The sequence below is a fragment of the Macrobrachium nipponense genome, chromosome 31 (genome assembly GCF_015104395.2).
Source record: "Macrobrachium nipponense isolate FS-2020 chromosome 31, ASM1510439v2, whole genome shotgun sequence".
Classification (NCBI taxonomy): Eukaryota; Metazoa; Arthropoda; class Malacostraca; order Decapoda; family Palaemonidae; genus Macrobrachium; species Macrobrachium nipponense.
Window position 1 is genome coordinate 26,038,290 of NC_061093.1, and position 19,291 is coordinate 26,057,580.

General features: G+C 38.4%; 1 protein-coding gene across 1 annotated transcript in view; it reads left to right on the forward strand.

Annotated features, from left to right (window-relative positions):
* Nucleotides 1-227: 227 nt before the first annotated feature.
* LOC135206704 (uncharacterized) overlaps nt 228-19,291 on the forward strand; it is a 63,330-nt gene continuing 44,266 nt past the window's right edge. Inside the window, 1 exon segment of the mRNA XM_064238125.1 lies at nt 228-483. Coding sequence (XP_064094195.1) covers nt 467-483 — 17 coding nt within the window. The 5' untranslated portion in view covers nt 228-466.

The following is a 19,291-nucleotide window of genomic DNA, read 5'->3' on the forward strand; positions in this document are numbered from 1 at the left end:
TCGTTTTCCAAGAACGCTTGACAAAATACTAACGGACGTTTCAAGTACTATTTCACATTTTTAATTGTCCTTTAAAACATGTATCACAACTCCTCTGAGGACTACGATGATAGTGGCGGGCAAAGGGGAGCAGGAGAGACTAGATCAAGGATGGGGGTAAGACGAATAGGTAGGGCGAGGGGGGCTGTGAAAGGAAGATATATAAGGGGTGGCATTGTCGCGGCGACCACCACTTCCCAAGCAGTCTCCGTGTTGTTCGCGTCAGAGACGGACCCGCGTCTCTTAGAGGCCATTCACTTACTCCTGGACCAGACCTCCTCAGCTACCCATCGAAGGCTCCGCGAAGCCTTTCCGTTTACTTTTCGCCTATCCCGAGATAATGCACTAAAGGACTATATTAATTAAGTGCTGTTGTTGTTTAAGGAAAAGGAGAAAAACATTTATCAGTGTCTGCGGAACAGGCATCATGAAGATATCAATAAGGTTAGTAAAAATACCACGTACCTAAAAAAAAAATGGAGTTTGCGGTGAAGGGATCATTATTTGCTGCTTCGTTGAAGTCTCCAAAGTGGAAAAATGTTTAACATCTTTGTTTATGTGATTGCTCTTAGCGACGAGGAGTTTCAAATTCGTGATACTGTGCAGCTTGTCCCCCACCCCCTCTTTTGTAATTAGTTTCTTTTCTTATGTCGGTAAACGTAATTGTCTTCGTTAAGATGTTTTGTGCATGTGCTCGTGTGAAACATTACCATGAAGTTGACTACTGTCTTCTACTTTATGGCTGGACATTTGAACTAATTCTCCAGTTTCTAATAGCCGAATATCTTCTGATGCGAAGATTTACTCATGATAACTTCATATATCACTAAGAAGTAACACCACCTCCGCACCCTTGATTAACAAAGCGGATCCCAAAACGTTCCGTGAACAAATAATGCGGAGACGTTTAAATTCCGTTTTAACAAATTGTGTCGTAACGATTATTTCTTTTAACAGTTCCAGTTGGTAATAGATTATGTGTCTCGAATTGTGGTTAATCTCGATGCTGTAAGCTCGTTCTTGCACGCCTGATCTCTCGTGAAATTGCAACAAAGTCATTTCCAGCCAGGCAATGTCGTCACGTGCATTAACTCGCAAAAGATTCGTGACATTGATCCACTTTGTTCGAGCTTTTAAGAGATTTTGTTAATGATTACCGTTTGTGCATACTGGAGAGAATTAGATACGTAAAACCCGAGCAGAATTTCTAGTGTAATGATATCTATAAAAATAAAATATGACTTCATAGAGATGTGCTGGCTTGTAGTTACATGTCACATTGAATTTTATTCATTTAAAAAAAAACTACTAGATTTTTTCCAAAATGCGGAGACATCTTTGAGTTTGGTTTCATTCTGAATTATTTCTTTTGCCAAACGATAGAGAAAACGACCTCTTACTCTCCATACTTTTTTCCTCTTTAAACTCCCAAAGGGAATATTTTCAGATTCTTTAATGGGTCACATTTTCATACCTTGACCCACTCGTAGTCATATAGGCTTTCTCCAACTCGAGTTCGCCCATTCGTACTCGCACACACACACACACACACACACACACACATACGATTCTTCCGAGATTCTGATGTCCAGTTAAGGATTTTTTTGGTCATTACAGTAATTGCCGAGTCATTATTTCAGTAATTATATCTCTTACAAGGGAAAAATAACATTCTCTCTCTCTCTCTCTCTCTCTCTCTCTCTCTCTCTCTCTCTCTCTCTCTCTCTCTCTTTGCTGTTACTGCATTCTGATGAGGACTTTTCTTGTTGGCTGCCTTCCTCCTCCTCCTCCTCCTCCACTCTCGGTCCCTGCCTCAAGCATGTCTTTTACTTTCACTCATTATTCTCAATGTTATGGTTTTTGCATCGTCTGTACTTCAGTGGCCCCATACCCCCACCCCCGCCCCTTTCTATATTTTAGCTTTTAATGTAGGTTATGTTGCTCGTGCCTTTTAGTTACTAAAACGATTTGCGGGTTTTTCAGACCTCATTGTCACCTATTACTTCTCACACCAGACTCTCTAGGTCTGTTCTAATTGTCCGTAAAATTAGCAGTAGGAACTGGGCTAATTAGCTTGAATGGCATCATATTTAACAATTGCTAAAGCCGGTCAGTGAAAACCTTAAATCAGATCCCAGAATGTCTGTATTGAAGTCATTTTCAGTACTGGCGGCCTTCTGATTCGCAAGTGATCGTGTTAGATGGTGGAAACATGGATACGTGACCCCAGGCATGAATTTTTTTCCGAGATGTTCATGAAATTGTGGGACTGACTCTCCAAAGTCCTGGATCTCGCTCGCCGCCGTATAAAGTGCGTGCTGAAGTTTGCCTTAAACGAAGAGAAAGCCGGGGGAGTGTCATGGATTACCTTTAAATTCTCTTAAACTGGTTCCTAGTTCTTGCCATAATTTGTGGGTTATGATTATTCACTATTTGATATATATATATATATATATATATATATATATATATATATATATATATATATATATATATATATATATAACATAAATGTGACTGCTAAAAATGTCCAGTTACAGCAGAATTCAATCTAATAAAAGGAGCCAATAAAAATGCCAAAATATAGAAAGTGAAGAGAGAGACAACAGTCTCTGAAATATAGTACTTACTTTCAATATTTTGGCGTTTTTATGAGCTCCTTTTATTATTATTATTATTATTATTATTATTATTATTATTATTATTATTATTATTATTATATATATATGTATAACTGAATCACGAAAGTTTAGAACGTGATAAACGCACATACATATATATATATATAATATATATATATATATATATATATATATATACATATATATATATATATATATATATATATATATGTGTGTGTGTGTGTGTGTGTGTGTGTGTGTGTGTGTGTGTGTGTGTGTCTGTTACAAAAATCTATACCACTTGCCGTGCAGTATCTCAAGAAACCCCTTTTCCTATAAATACCAAGAATATTCGTTCCTTTTTTTTTGCGATTTATAATCGCTTTGAATATCATAAATTCAAGTATCTTTTCTTGCTCTAGTTTAAAATATTCCTTTTTTTACCGCGCCATTCTTTAGCAATGCTAATTTACGGTAACTCAGTTACATTGATTTATTGCTGGTTAGGAAATGTCATTTAGAAACCCGATGCTTATGAGAGAAAACGCAAGCTTATAGAATGTATATATTTTTTTCAAAATGTTATAATAGACGACACTTATATTTTATACGCTGTAATTTCGAAACCATAAAACTTTTATTTTCTAAGTAATTTCCTTTGTTTAACTGAGATGACGTAAAGAATCGGAAGTTTTTTTTTTTTCTCTCCTCCTGTGGTTAGATTCCTTTAGTGTCTCGTTTGAACGCAACACAAAGATTACAGTTTCTCGTCACAGTCGATTTGATTAAAAAGAGGATTGCAAAACCACTCGTAAGCACACACCGAACCAGATGTGGGTCTTTATATCACGGCAATAACAATACCACCAGAATCTTTTAAAGATTTATAGATTTTCTCATCGAGTGAGATAACCAAAGTTAAGAGTATTCAGGAATAGGGACGGCTGACGAGAAAGAGAAGCGACGAAACTTTCAACACGAACGTAAGCAAGTCAGAGTCCTGTTAGGCCACACCCCTCGCCACATTCTATCTCAGCCTAGTTCCCAAACCAGAGGGAGAAAAAGAAAAAGAGAGAGAGAGAGAGAAAGAGAGAGACAGACGCGTCCTTTTACTCTCTTCCGAGAGCGTTGGAGGCGTTGTGGCTGGATGGCTGGTGGTTAAATTGATGGGAACAGTGGTACAGTATCTGTTGTTGAGGGTTAGTATTGGTGACTTTTAATGGCTGTTTTAAATGCCTCTACCCGCTAGACTGGTTTTGGGTTCTCTGCTGTGTTATTATTGGACATGATCACCTTATTAGACCATCTAGCTCGGTTGGATCTGCTAACCAATGATTCAAGAAAAACCTCTCCTTCTTAAATAAAACCACTTGGTGACGACAACAAAGCGCGTTTATTTTCAGTTTCGATTCTCACTGTCTTTTGAACATTGCTGAATTGGTAGACTGACTTACGTCCTGAAATCTGCTTTTTTAGTTGGTTACGGTCCTTAAGAGTCAGTGTATCTTGGAATGCATAGTCAACGACTGTGAGATGGCGGAATAGATAAAGCATCTAGATATGCGTGAGGAACAGCAATGGCTGGCCAATAAAAAAGGCTAGAGGAATGCTGAATTGATCATCTTGGAATGCAAGAGGACAAGAACCGATTCTTATTATGTACCGGTTTGAAAGAACAATAGGTACTCAGCGCGCCCCCCCCCCCTTGTAGCAGAACAGGACAATTCCCTTTATTATAAATCACATAAGTAATGCTGGCACTTAGGACTCGGAACACGTCCATTACTCCTTTCCTGGGATTAAGAATGCCTGGTGGATGGTACCCTTTATGGACTTAAAGAGACCGGTGGTCTCGATAAGAACGTAATATGCTGGTTTTTTCTGGCTTCTATATCACATTAACTGTCCACTAAAATGAACAAAATTGCATGATAAATCATCATGATACTTTACTATTCGGAACATCATATTGTCTTTCAGGGTGCAAGAGGAGGATTTGATTATAGGGAATACAATCTTTTTTGGTTTATGAGCATGGAATACTAAATCATTTTACATCAATATTCTGAGTTAATTTCGAAGCGGCTTATTTTTTTTATATTTGAAGAGATATTTTGCATGGAAGCCACTTTTGCATGTAAGAAAAAAAACGTTCAAAAGTTTAATCGGAAGGCTTGGGTTGCATGAAAATCATAATTGCATGTACCGTTACTCTGAAGGTCACCTTTAAAGAACGGTGCCTTCGGATGATGTTTGAAATGCCAGGTTCTTTGATGAATCCTAAAGATATGTCTATGGATAGTTAATATCTTTTCTTGTAAGTCTGGGTTACTAATATTTTGGAAACATTTAAATCATTAAGCATATTGCATATGAAAAAGCTCTGTACTAACTTTAATACAGTCAACTATTTTAATGGTAATTTTCAAAATAGTATAAAATATTAGTATAAATATAAAGGCCATTTGATATCAAATTCTTAACTAAGGAAGCAACCCGTGTGCTTCGCTCTCTATTAAAGAATCTTTCTATAAATAAAAGCACAATTATATGCTGACTTCGATCTTCCCTCTTTGCATCGCACTGAGAGCGCTGGACTGGTATCCATAAACATTCGCCTGTTTTTCGTCCGCCCCTTCTAGTGTAACGGTAGCTTAGAGGACTACTTTTTTTTTTCTTTTTTGTTTAGGTAGAAGGGGAAGTTTTTCTTCCATGGTTTGGTTAGATAGTTTTGTTTTTACTCACTTTGGTAGACGCCCTTGAGAGTGACTGTTTGGAAATCCGATAGGTATTTGTAGCTTTTAAGAGAAAAACGTGAGGTTTTGTTGATTTAGGTGCATTTTTGTGGGTGCATTTAATTAATAATAATTATTATTATTATTTATAAAGAAAATTTTATTTACACTATTGTCCGTTCATTGCTACACCTTCATGTTCCACATATAAGAAAACTTTTGGACAACCATTCCAGTTATAAATACTGCAGTCTCTCATTCTGAGTTAAACTAGATTAATGAGGCGTTCTGTGTCTGAAGACCTTGTATTTTGTGCGAGATGGAGGAGAGTATTACTCTCATTACTCGCGAATTTTCTCTGCCCTTGAATTCTAAGCTTTCATCAGCTATTAGAGGCTGGAATTTCTTCTGATCGAAATTAATGTCATTTCGCTCATATCATCATCAGTCATTATATCGTTGCCTGCTGGGTTATGCTGGAAGGTCTGTTTTCTTCTTCTTCTTCTTCTTCTTATTCTTCTTCTTCTTCTTCCCTGCTTTCTTGAAAAGTACTTTAAGCACCTGAAGGTCAGAGTCGGTGAGGTTCCGCTACGAGGCCGAACAGGCTGTGCTGTCAGTTGAGCTTTACGAGCGGGCATAAATTTGGACTTATATTATGCACATATTTCGTAATATCTACATTTTCAGGTTCATTGTTCAAATAAGTTATACTTGAAAAGATGAAAGTCAGTTTTGTTATAATGTAGCGGGTTTTTTTCCTAATTAATGCATCTTGATCTCAAGATTGGCTATCCTTTATTTTGCTCCCTAGAACATTCTCTAGCCTCACTTCTCGTAGTGGGCACTAGATGTATGTTAACTCAGACCATGTGGAAACAGAATGGTTCAAATTTCATGAACGTTTTCCAAGAACAAAAGTACCATTTACATATAAAAAAAAATCTATCTTTTTCTCTCTTCCTCTCTGTAAGATGTCAAATTTTGTGTTCATTCCCACTTTCGTAAAATTTATAACAGTTTTAGATAGGAAAGCGTGAAAACTTGCCACAGGAGTATTTCCATGAATATAATATTTCTCGATAATTGCGTGCATTAACACAAAAATAGTAAAGGGAAAATCAGTCTCGATTTATGGATACCGTATTCATAAAAGTTCTGGTTATGGTCCTTTTTCCATAAACAAATGATACACAACTTGTCTTTGTGTGAATGGATTTTAGCAACAAAATTTTCTTAAGATTAACGAGTATTTTTCCATGAAAGCTGGCATATAATCCATAATTTCAGCACTGGGGTTTCCTCTTTTGTTACATATGGGTATTCGACTGTGTTGTGGAAACTTCTTGTGCTAGTTAATGGCCTTTACGGCTACTCTGTATAAATGGCCAATCATTGATAATAACAATGGTAATAATAAGCATCTTCCCTCATTATTCAAACGGATACATTATCGATTATAAAAGTCGACCACGTCTTGTCGGTTAGTTTCTAAATGTGGAGTCTAAAGGAGAATGTTCTTTGGAGATATCGTTTTTTTTAGACCCCTCACGGTGTCATTGGCGGTTTAGGAAATGAGCGAAACTTTTCTTTTAACGCCAAAGAGAGAGTTTTCTATTTCTGGTCGTAAATTTAACTGCACAGTTATGGTGACATCGCTTTTACTTCGCGTACAACCTCTAACAATCATACTGAATCATAACCACGCCATTTAACTGGGAGTAGATAATAAGACATACTTCTTCTTTGAGGATAAGGGCGAATACACTCAGCTCCACTTTGGGGATTTGAACTGCTGACCTGTGATTTACCAAGTCAGCCCTATATCTACTTATTTCAAGCCTCCAGTGGAGACTTGTCAACAATCGCACTGCCATCATTGTCTCGCTGTAAAGGCTTTGCCGATACTTCTGTTCCTATACATGTAGCTGATTTGATCACTCGTATCCTTTCAATTCTCTTAATGGATTGTTAGTATTGTTTATGGGTTTAGAGCAAAGTCATTATGACTGAAGTATAATTTAACTTGGAACTATTAACTAAAATATAATCACTCCAAATGTTTTGATATGCCATCCGGAAAACAGGAGATCCTACAGCAATATTTTTACTTCTAGATATTCGATTATTAAAATAATAAAACGTGGGATTATATTGAAATAATATTTATAACTTTTGATAACAAAACGTTAAGAGAAAGATTTCTTCTGTACTCTTGTAGAGCAAATTACTCTAATCATTATTACTGTTCTTGCTGTAGCTGTAGTATTTTTCACTTTTTTGGACGCTTTGATTTCCTTTGATTATTATTACTGTGATACAAAGATCTTTCAGTGGAGATGAAGAAAACAGAGACATCAGTAAACAAATAAAGATAATATCGTAACCAGCCTTCAGAATCACGCTGCTAGTAACCTCTGTAACTTACTTGGACCCCCGCTCCACCTGACGGGGTCACGGGAAGACCAAGAAGCATGAACGTTAGAAGTATTATCATATGCCTAAATGGCAGCGCGCATTTGCGCGCCTGTTGTTTTATAAGGTTTTCCTGCGCTGCTCACAGACAACGTTTCTTATGTCGTGAATCACCGACATTTCGAGCAAAAGAGCCTGTACTGATGTTATATGTCATCGTACATCAAGTTGGCATTTATACCTAGATCATCCTGTAAGCTTTCATGGGTTGCTGGCGTTCTGGCTTTCTCACCTCTCTTGTGGGTTGCTGACTTTTAAACTCCCTCTTGTAAGTTGCTGGCTTGCAGACCCCTGTAGTGGGTTGCTGGTTTTCAGACCGCTTTTGTAGGTTACTGGCGTTTAGAACCCCTCTTGTAGGTTGTTGACTTTCAGACCCTCCGGTGGGTTGCTGGCTCTCAGACCTCATTCGTGGGTTGCTGACTTTCAGACCCCTCTAGTTCCTCATTGGACGAGTTGGCTGCGTACTCGCCTATCAGTCTGATAGCCCGAGTTTGCTCCCTGCTGCCGGCAGTGCGGAACCAGAGGAATTTATTTTTGGTGATTAGAAATTCATTTCTCGATATAATGTGGTTCGGGTCCCACAAAACGCTTTAGTAACCAATTGGTTCCTAGCCACGTAAATAGAAAATCTAACCCTTCGGGCCAGCCCTAGGAGAGCTGTTAAATCAGCTCAGTGGTTAAACTAAGATATTCTTAACTTTCCAGACCCCTCTTGTGGGTTGCTGACTTCAGACCCCTCTAGTTGGTTGCCATCTTTCAGACCCCTCTCACAGGTTGCTGTCTTTCAGACCCCTCTTGTGGATTGCTGGTTTTCAGACTCCTCTTGTCTTATGACAATCGTGGCTTCATACTTCAAAAGCCTATTCGAGAAGACGAGCCTTATCTTGCCGATAAAGAAGATGGATTGCTGACTGTGTTGCGTAAAGATTCTGTTGTTTGAAAGGCCTTGTGGTTTTCTTTGTGAAACTTGAGCTCCTGCGACCCGACGTTGACCTGTCTGTGGCTGTAGGAGTACTCGGTGTCGTCTCGAGCTCCAACAGTTACTTATCAAATCAATGAGGTCTTTGGGAACTGCCCAACCGAAGAGAGAGAGAGAGAGAGAGAGAGAGAGAGAATCGTCATTATTATCATCATTTTCATAATTCCTGTTTATTTGTGCATCTCTATTGATACAATTTTAACCCCTTGAGGTCGTCGCAAGTCTCGCATTTGCGTTTCTTCTTGAAACACAGAATGATTAAGCATGTTTCAAATTTCGAATCGAGGGCGTGCAGGGATTCAAAGTACCTTTATGGAATCGTTTTCCGTCGAGATTGTCATGATTACAATTACCTACGAGTTGTGCAACCTGCTAGTGACATAAAAGCAATTAACCCGTGTCGCTGTGGTCACGATTCTGTCGGTGTCGAAATAATTCTCCATCAGACGGTCACTGTCATTCAGGGGGATGGTCATTTATTCATTTCTGTTTTTAATTTCGCAAGGTGCTATTAGAATTTTTCTTTAGTTATTCTTAAAACCTTCATACATCCAGTAAAGTCAGCAATAATCCTCGAAAATCAGCCATAGGGGAATAACGATATATTTCACTGAACTAATCCATGAAACATATGAGAGGTGAGGAAACAGATTACATAAAAAAAGCCGATTGACCCTTATATCCATCGGTCACCTGAAATGTGTCAGAGGGCGTAGGTTAAGGAGAACGGGACGTAGGGTGATTCAGATCTGTTCATTGATTAGGCCATAAGTCCCGAGGGTGTTTCCTCTCAACGCCTTCCACCCCTGTGACTCGATTGCTTTGCAACAGGGAGGCGCCTCGAGTACTTGTACTTTCAGCGTTACTTGCAGGCCAAGGTGAAGAGTTAGAGAGAAAGAGTGTTTGTGAGTGTGTGAGAGAGAATAGCTATCTAGACTCTGTTAAAATTCTTCTGGGTGTGGTTCGTGGTTCACAAAATTCACCGATGCATAAATGCGGTATCGCTTCGTACTCTTAAGGTTTCATGTACGAATCTGCAAGAGGAGGAAAGATTGCTGGCCCAAAAATTGCAAAAGTCTTAATTTAAAATTTTTACGGAACAATGCCTATGCTCTCTGTGGCATTTTCGGTGAATCATTTCCAAATGCTGCGAGGAAATTCAATGTATATTGAGTCAATTGCAAATCTACCTTCGCTTTTATTTATGTTTAGGAAGCGAGAATACGTTCATGACATACCTCCAGATCACCGATATCTGTAGATCATGCAGGGCATCTTTATATACGAAAGACTACCTGTCTTTCGGTAAGTACTCATTCAGGCTTAACAGTCTGTCCCTCAAGGCTATTTTTAAAACAAGTAAACGGTACCTAAACCTATTAGTTCCATACGTAATAAACCCATTCGGTGTACGGATTGTGGATGACGCAACCTCCACTAAACGTGCTTTTGAATCTCAAGTTTCCCAAGATACCACGACGACCCCACAACTGCGAGCCAATGTCACATAGTGAAGAAATCCATTTAGCGCGATCAAGGTTTCTGGATCACGACTCCCACCGCCTTTGATTTGGGACGTCACAGCTAACAAACCCGGCGTCCCCCTACCAACCAAAATCCCTCCTACCCACACAACACCACTGCTCTCGCTATTGACAAAGTCATCCTCATCACCTAAGGAGTGATTAAAGTGATGGCGCTTTTTGTCTGCGGCTCACGTTGGTGCAATCTGGGTTACAAGACGTCGCATATTTCAAAGCATAAAAGCCTCTAATTGGACTTAGTACGTTATAATGGGTGATTAACCTCCGCGCCTTTTTTTCAGAGCACCGGGTCATAAATAAGCTGGTGTGATGTATTTTAATCGACGAATTATATCAGACCCATGAGAAAGAGAGACAGGGAGAGCGGAAACAAAAGATAAATAACGGTACAACATTGAGGATGTGATTGTAAAAGAAATGATTGTGTTATTTCCAATTAGAGAAGCATGAAGCATTATTGCAAAAAGCCGATGAATAAAATAGATTATTAGTGAAGCCATTACGACGAATATCGGTTGTCTCTTCAAACATATCGTCCCGATAATGCACGCAAGGCGGTAGACTTGCGGGCGAAGCGGTTTACGCGTTATGGTTAAGTCAAAAAGCGGCAAGGTCTTCTTGCGGAGGTGTCGGATATATTGCTGAGCTACGGGGGACTATGTACGCTGCCTGCTGCTTTGTCCCTGAAATTTCACCGTTCTTTCAAGGGGAAAAAATAAAATAAAATGAAATAAAAAAAAGCTTCTAGTGACCTTCGCAGTGTTTGCATTTTTGCCACCATTTGGAGAAAAACGCTAACAAAAAAAAGGGGGGGGGGGAGCGTAATTTGTTTGCATTCATTCTTCATGGTGAGGTCTAAACAACGGTCAGCCCATCTAAGAGTTAAAATCTTGAGGGTATTGTTCTTTCAAACTTACCTTTAGCATAGACAAATAAATGCCAGCTAAACTTATTCATCGAGATGCGGCTGGTCTTTCAGGTTCTACAAATGAAAACAAAAATCCGTATATTTTATTTATCTATATATTTTTTGCCATTTCTTGTTTTATCCATTTTCTCTCTGACGCGTACTCTATGAAGTGTGAAAATAGCTTACTCCTACTTGGAAGTAGTAATGAAGAGAATATCGTATCTCTCTCTCTCTCTCTCTCTCTCTCTCTCTCTCTCTCTCTCTCTCTCTCTCATAAGTGGCCATGTCCTTTTACCATAAGAACTACAGTGACCTATCAACTGAAGTAAAAACAGGCCGATTTAGACTAGATGAGGTAGGCGCAACGCGTTTTGGGTAAATTCGAGCATAAATTTATTATATAGATAGATAGATTGCTAAAATACATTTTAAAACAATGAAACGGTAAGTGAATTCAAACGCTTAGTTCTTGTCCAGTTTTGATTCGGTTTTCAAAACTTTTTTTTCAACCTGCTTATTGGAATTCTTATGTTCTATACATTTGGCTATGTCGGTAAAAAAAAAAAAAAAAAAAAATACTTGAATTGCCTCCGTCATCAGGCTGAAGTTGCTCTCATGAATACTTATAAACAGTCACAGTGCTGCACTTTGGTTCTATAGGATCAGGTCTGCTTTCAGTTCCCGTAAACATACAGTCACCGACATCCGCCTTGACTCTGAGCCGTGGAAGGTCAAACAAATCGGAAAGGTCAGAAGCGAACGGGGTCACTTTAAATCATTTTCTTACCGAGTGACATTCAACATAACAAGGGCAATTGACTCCACTTTAATTGTTGATGCTTAGTAGACCATTTACACAGACGAATCGAATAAGAGAGGCACAGCCTTTTAAGTTCAAAGTCTTAAGAAAAAAAATGGCTCTTGGAAAAGGGTTGTTTGTTTTTCAGTATGTTTTTCTTTCTTTTTCCTTTTTCATATATAGTTCGGTAAAGAGATTTAATCATCTTTGTTTTAACTGTACCGTATCTGACTTTCAAGGTAAAGCATGGAGATTTTAGTAAGATTCTCTCTCTCTCTCTCTCTCTCTCTCTCTCTCTCTCTCTCTCTCTCTCTCTCTCTCTCTCTCTCTCTCTCTCTCTCTCTCTCTGAAAATATTCGCCCAAAACACGGTATACATTCGGGTTCCCATTACATATCCTTAACTAAAGGGGCTATAGTTCCTTACATGAAAGATATGTTGAACTGTTTTTCGCTGTCACTCATACTCGCACGACCCTCCTTTCTATGAAGCCAAATGAAAAACAAAGCCTTCCTACTTATTACAAAGGTAACCATCTGTATCTTCTTGCTAATGCTTATTTCACAATAAAAACTTGATGCATATTCAGTTGGGTGTTCTGGACTCGTTTTATTGCAAGTTGTCTCGCAACAGGTTATAATTACACAGAGCAGTGTGTGAAAGGAAAATCACAACCCTCCTGCATGAATACATATATAAACATGCATTCGCATACTAACATTTGCAAATGAATATGAATTCGCACGTTCCTTCGAGCACGAATTATTTTAACGTTTGCTGCTTTCTCCTTTTAAGGTTTGTGGTTTTAGCAGACGTATGTGAGCTCTAAGTAACTAAAATAGAATTCTCTTAATTTTTCATTCATACGAAGTGAGGACAAAGGTCCATGCAGTTTTTAATTGTATTTGCACCTTTAAAATCAAGGAAGATATCAAAGATTAGTAAAATTACCTTCTTATCTTGATTACTGTATCCCAGCGCTAAGTACTCGAGAAAAAAACATTTGATCCACATTTGAGTGACGAAACTCTCAAGATTAGTGACCTCGTTGGCCGTCCCACCTCGGACCTTGCCCCCCAGCGCAATATCCGTGTACCAGTGAAAGACGGCTCAATTCTTGAAGACCAGGATTGCCAGGTCGCCCCAGATGAGCATGCCTTCACCACTAGTACCCATACCTTCATTCGCCATTAACATAGATATTTCTCTCCGTCGTTTTGACCTGTTCTGCCTCCGAAGACTGAGAGGAGGAAGAGGAGAGTTAGCATGATTTCGGGGTGGGTGGAGGGTTTGCGCGACCCGAGTTTCACTTGGCAGCAGCTGAGAGGGAAAGTAAAGCGGTCATAGCCAGGCACATAATGGTAACGGGGAAGTAGACAAGACTTTTTTTTTCTTTCTTTTTTTTCCGTCCGCATATAGGTGATTGCTTTTGGTGTAGCTGCTTGACGTGGGTTATCGTCTTTTAATTGCTTGTAAAGACCCTGAATGATTTTTTTTTTTATTTTCGTTTTGGTTTTTTTCTTTTACTTTTTATTTGGTGTCAAAATAATTCCAGTTCTGATATTCACAACGTTATTGTGTTTCAGAATGGCAGGTTTATGATTTAAGCAGCATTTTGCTATCGTTGTACTTGTAACCACGTGCAAATGAATTTAAAATTAATCATACGACGACTCTCAATGATTGACAACAGAAAAATCGACAATTCTTTTTATTCTGATCATTTTTTTTGGATAGGTTGCCATTATCGTACTGTTATCAATGAGTAAGAGTTATTACTTGATGTGGGATGGTAGACCTGTAGCTTAAAAGACGCGTACAAGGTTCGTTGCAGACAGGAAAGATTTTCGTCCTATTTGTAATTGTATGTACGTATGAGTTCTCAGAAAGAAATAATAATGAAAGGTCAAGATACAGCGCATGTGTACATATGTAATTACTCAAACATTAGCCTTTAAAAAAAACATGTGAAGGAAGTACACGTAAAAATGTATCCACTGATATTATATATAGTGAACTTATGAATTCAAACGGGTGATGATAACCACGCCATATAATCAAGGAGAGTGTATAGCTATAACGTATAGCTATAATGTTGGGTGCACATCGTAGTTATTATTGAACTGGAGATATTTTTGAGAGAGAGAGAGAGAGAGAGAGAGAAGAGAGAGAGAGAGAGAGAGCATTCTTGGAGAGGAAAGTTGGCTCCGGCCGAGGAAGGGCACTTTCGTTTTCATCCTTTGCCGGCATATCATGATATGGTCGCGCTTTCAGAATCTCCCTCGTTATAAACCTGAAGAAGTGAGACAGGCGTTGTGACTGTCTCATGAAAGAGAAACGAAGTCACTCTGTTCTTATTCTAATCAAAAGGGAACAACTGCATCTTTTACCTTTAACCACCTTTGATACTCTTTTACTGAATTATGTCCAGTGTGCAAAGATTTGTTCATTTTTTTGTGGTTATTCCAAATAGCTCAGGTCTTTAATGCATGCTGAACGAAAGAAACGCAATCGATAAAATGTTTTGAGGGAGCCGCATAAAGTCTTAAGAGAGAGATAGAGAGAGAGCAGCTTTCACGAATCGGAAGCACATACTGCTTTACAAGCTCAAACGAAGGCACTCTGATTGGAAAACCCGTCAGACCTTCAAATGTGAGGATAACTAGTGTCACTCTTCGTAGAAAAATCTTATTTCCTTGTTTGTAGACCTTTTTTGTTAATGGTATTGAGAAATTATCAACGGTTATCGAACGAATGTGGAGATACAATGCGTTTACATACAGTTTCTTCAGTATATTCAGTACGACGATGCGTATGTTAGAATGATAATGATACACATTGAGAGTTTGTGTATTACAATGATACATATGGGAGAGTTTGTGAAGTTGTGTAACATTATATGAGAGAATCTGTGCTTTCAGTTAAATTAACCTGACAATACGTCTTTAATTCTCCGTAAGTGGATGATACGTTTGAGTTGCACTGAAAATCTTTCAATGCTTCATCTTTAATTTTTTTGTGGTTATAAAATTTCTAAACTGAAAGGCTTTTATACTACATAAGTTATATACTGCTTGCTCTGAGAAAGCAAAGGTTACTTAGAAACAAAATTATTACATTCATTATCATATATATAGATATATATATTATATATATATATATATATATATATATATATATATATATCGATATATATATATATATATATATATATATATATATATATATCTATATATATATATATATATATATATATATATATATATATATATATATAAATAAATATATATATATATATATATATATATATATATATATATATATATATATATATATATATAATAATATATATATATATATATATATATATATATATATATATATATATATATATATATATATATATATATATATATATTATATATGCGTACATACTGTACTTCAATGCAGGTGACTACTATATGAAAATACAGTTACTCCGGCCAATAAATTTACATCATTTCATATAAGATGAATAATTGGTCATTCGATAAAGCCCATATACTCGAAAAAAGCCTTGAGCATTCGGCTTCCATCCACCCCCACCCCCCAAAGTTATCTTAATACAATGCTCCCGATCCTTAAAACGGAAGCATTACACCTGTTAAGAATGACTTCCAAGAAAGCCCCAGGTAGGCGAGACGCAGACAATGGTAATGAATCAGCGCCCAAATGACTGCTCCATACCACAACTACAAAGGACATTCCAGTCCTCCTTTTTTAGACTTCTGAGGTGCTGTCTGTAGGTCCCGAGCCCATCTGGCGAAGTCAGGACCTCTCAGACACCCAATCCTATCCAAGTGTCAGAAGGAATTAGATGACAGAGAAAGAGAGAGAGAGAATTCTCCTTATCACTTTCTCCTTTTCCTTAGACTTTTTTTTTTTTTTTGCCAAGCCTTGGCTTTGACCCGTGACGTCACACATTCTTCTTGGGCAGGCCATTGTGAGAGAGCAAGAGGAGTTTGAAGAAGAAGAAGAAGAAGAAGAAGAAGACGAAGAAAAATAAGGGGCACGAGAGAAAGTTTGGAAGGGAGAGGGGTGAGGGTGAGGGTGGGGGAGAGCAAGGGATGGGAGGGAGAGGGAGTGCTGTTAGTCTGAGCTAAGGCGGAAGGCTGTGACATACCAATGGCTTTAGATGCAGACAAGTTTCCATTTTTGTTGTTGCTTTGGTTTTTTTAAGGGGAGGCCCGTCAGTAAATAGATTTTGTTGTAGAATGTAAGCAACAATGAAAGCAGTAATCCCGTCAGTGTACTATTACGATTATTATTATAATTTCATAATGATAGCAATGATGATAATGGTAGTGACTAACTTACGAAGTCTGACTAACTTACGAAGTCTCATTAAATATCTCAAGAAAAAATCATAAAAATATGACCTAATAACTAAACAGGTCACAACCAAACCTACTGCCACAGGCAACTGGACAGGCAATACAGTATTCATTAGAGTAAACTAGATTACGTGCACCTCACTTTCCCATCTCGTGACCTCGTAAATTGCAATAACAGTCATCTGGCCGCGTTTCTTGCCAATCCAGAAAAGCCTGAACGCTCGTTTTCGGCCGAGTCATTACCATAGAAGAGTCATAAATTAACACTGACATGAAGGCTCCCTCGTCAAACCTAACTCCAGTGCCCTTTCCCCGGCACCACCTCCTCCTCCTCCTCCTCCTCCTCCTCCTCCTCCTCCTCCTTCCCATTTGACAGCACTTTAGCACTTTCACCTTACCTTAATGCCCTGGTCAAAAGGGACAACTAACACCCATAACTGGCCGCATCGACCAGCCTTCTATCTATATCTTCCTGTTTTTTCTTCGCCCCTTTTCTCTATTCCTCAGGAAGTTCGGGAGTTGAAGATTAGGGTCGAATTCTTCGCGTGACTCTGCCTTCCACTGTTCCCTTTGTCTTCCAGGAAATGAATTCTCTTATTGCAGAAATGTTACGTCGATGAAAATCTGCATAATGTCACTTCCTCGCCTTGGTGTACATCTGGTCTTTACTATTATTCTCCTCTTTCTTTCTTAACTGAAACATTGTCTCTGCTCTCAAGAAGCCGTTTGTCTGCGTCACCTTAAACCATTCTAGCGAGCTGTGTTAGGAAATCCACTTTACTACTTTACATAATCTCTGTTATTGTTGTCGTCGCAAAATCGCAATCAAGCGACAGCAATCACTCTCGAAAGACAGACGGTACTTTCACATCTCAGCTGACTCTTCGTTTCGTTCGCATTCCTCTCGTATCTTCCTTCTGAAAGTGCTTCGGATGCCAAAAGCGCTTGGGAGAGAGATAGATGCCTTCGGGTTTTATGATGTCTCATGTTACCCGCGACCCGCCACTGGTCAGATTTTCTCATAAGGTGTTTCTCTTTTCACCGCTTTCAGTTGCTTATTCAGCCACTTCAAATCGAAGGCCACAGGTGTTTTACCTGCGAGAGGAAGGTGTGAGGTGAAGTTGGTTCTAACAAAAGGAAGTGTTAAAGACGATCCAGAGAGCGTGGCACAAGTATCTGTTATTATGAGTTCCCACATTCTGTTCAGGTGCTGGAATGGCTGGCATTCGCACAGAATAATCTATAACCGAAAGTAGAAATTCTCTCTCTCTCTCTCTCTCTCTCTCTCTCTCTCTCTCTCTCTCTCTCTCTCTCTCTCTCTCTCTCTCTAAGTCTTGTAACTGTTGCTTGGTAGCTTGACATTTCTTATGTGACTACACTGATAGAACATATTTATATAAAAAAAAATCTTTCTGTGTTCATGCGTGCAGTAGATCTCGATAAATCTTTAAAGCTTTATCGAACAAAGAGTAGTGTCCAACCTAGAGCAATTTCCTTGTAATCAAGGATGTTATTCTAACGGTTAATTCTCTGAGTGACAATATCTAAAATTCGCTGAAGTAAATTTCAATTTTCTTTTTCCATTTCTAGCAAAATTCGTGCGGTTATTATTACAAATAACAGGTTTTGCAAGCTGTGTCACTGCCAAAACAAATTACACGGGTAAAAAAAAAAGTTTTATGATTACTCGATCGGCACTTTTGTTATGCTGACTTGGAGCTTGGATAGCAGTCTTGCATTTCCGCTGGATTTGTCTCACCAACGTATTGTCATAGATTCAAATGCAAGCATTTACAATTAAATAACTATCAAAAATAGCATTCGCCTGGACCTAATGGTCTTTCAAAGATCATTCTTTGTCAATGATATTATTGATCATATTTCAATACAGCTAAGATGTGAAGTACGTTAACACATAAATATAAACATTCCCTGGGTTGTGATGGCAAAAATCTTAAAATTAAGGAATCATCAAAATAAACGTGTCTGAGGCTGTTAACTTCCGGTAGCCCCGAGCAATTTGCTACGTAATTCGGAACATCATCGCAAACGAAGCGACTAATTCTGGTTCGCGCTGTAATGGCTTTGAATGTTATTCATTACTTCTCGTTTATTTGCTCGTTGTTCTGCTTCGAATAAGCTATTATTTTCATTATTTATCGTCACTCGGCGTTAAGAGTTTTTAGTTTTATACAAAGGTAATATTGTCTCGGATACTTGTTGTGAAGACTGTGGATTACTGACAGTACTCGTCTAAGAATGCTTGAATCATTTTATCGCAAAATAATATTCTAACGTTATATAACATTTCAACAATCTTCATGAAACCACCGAGAAAACTTCAAATCGCACAAAAAATGTTCGCGCGTTGTCAGAGCAAACTTAAACTGGTCGGTCTGTCAACATTACTGATCTAAGTAAAGAGTTAGAGATGTTGTATCCTTTATTTTCTTGGCGCCAGAATCAACTGTTGTTTGCTGTATAACATTCACTCTCTGTCACTTGTATAATTTAACAGGTACTCTAATTTGCATCCATTTCTATGTGTGTGTGTGTGTGTGTGTGTGCGTGCGTGCTGTCTCCATGAGTATTTTACAGGAATTGCCTTTCGTCTTTTCCACAACTTTTTCATTAAGTCATTGTCATCATCCACGTATCCCCTCTCTCTCTCTCTCTCTCTCTCTCTCTCTCTCTCTCTCTCTCTCTCTCTCTCTCTCTCTCCATTCCCTAGAGTTGTTTGTCTTTCGTCACTCGAATCACTTTCATGCTTTCCCTTTCACATTTTCATATTCTGAATAAGTGACATTGTGCAGAGGGCC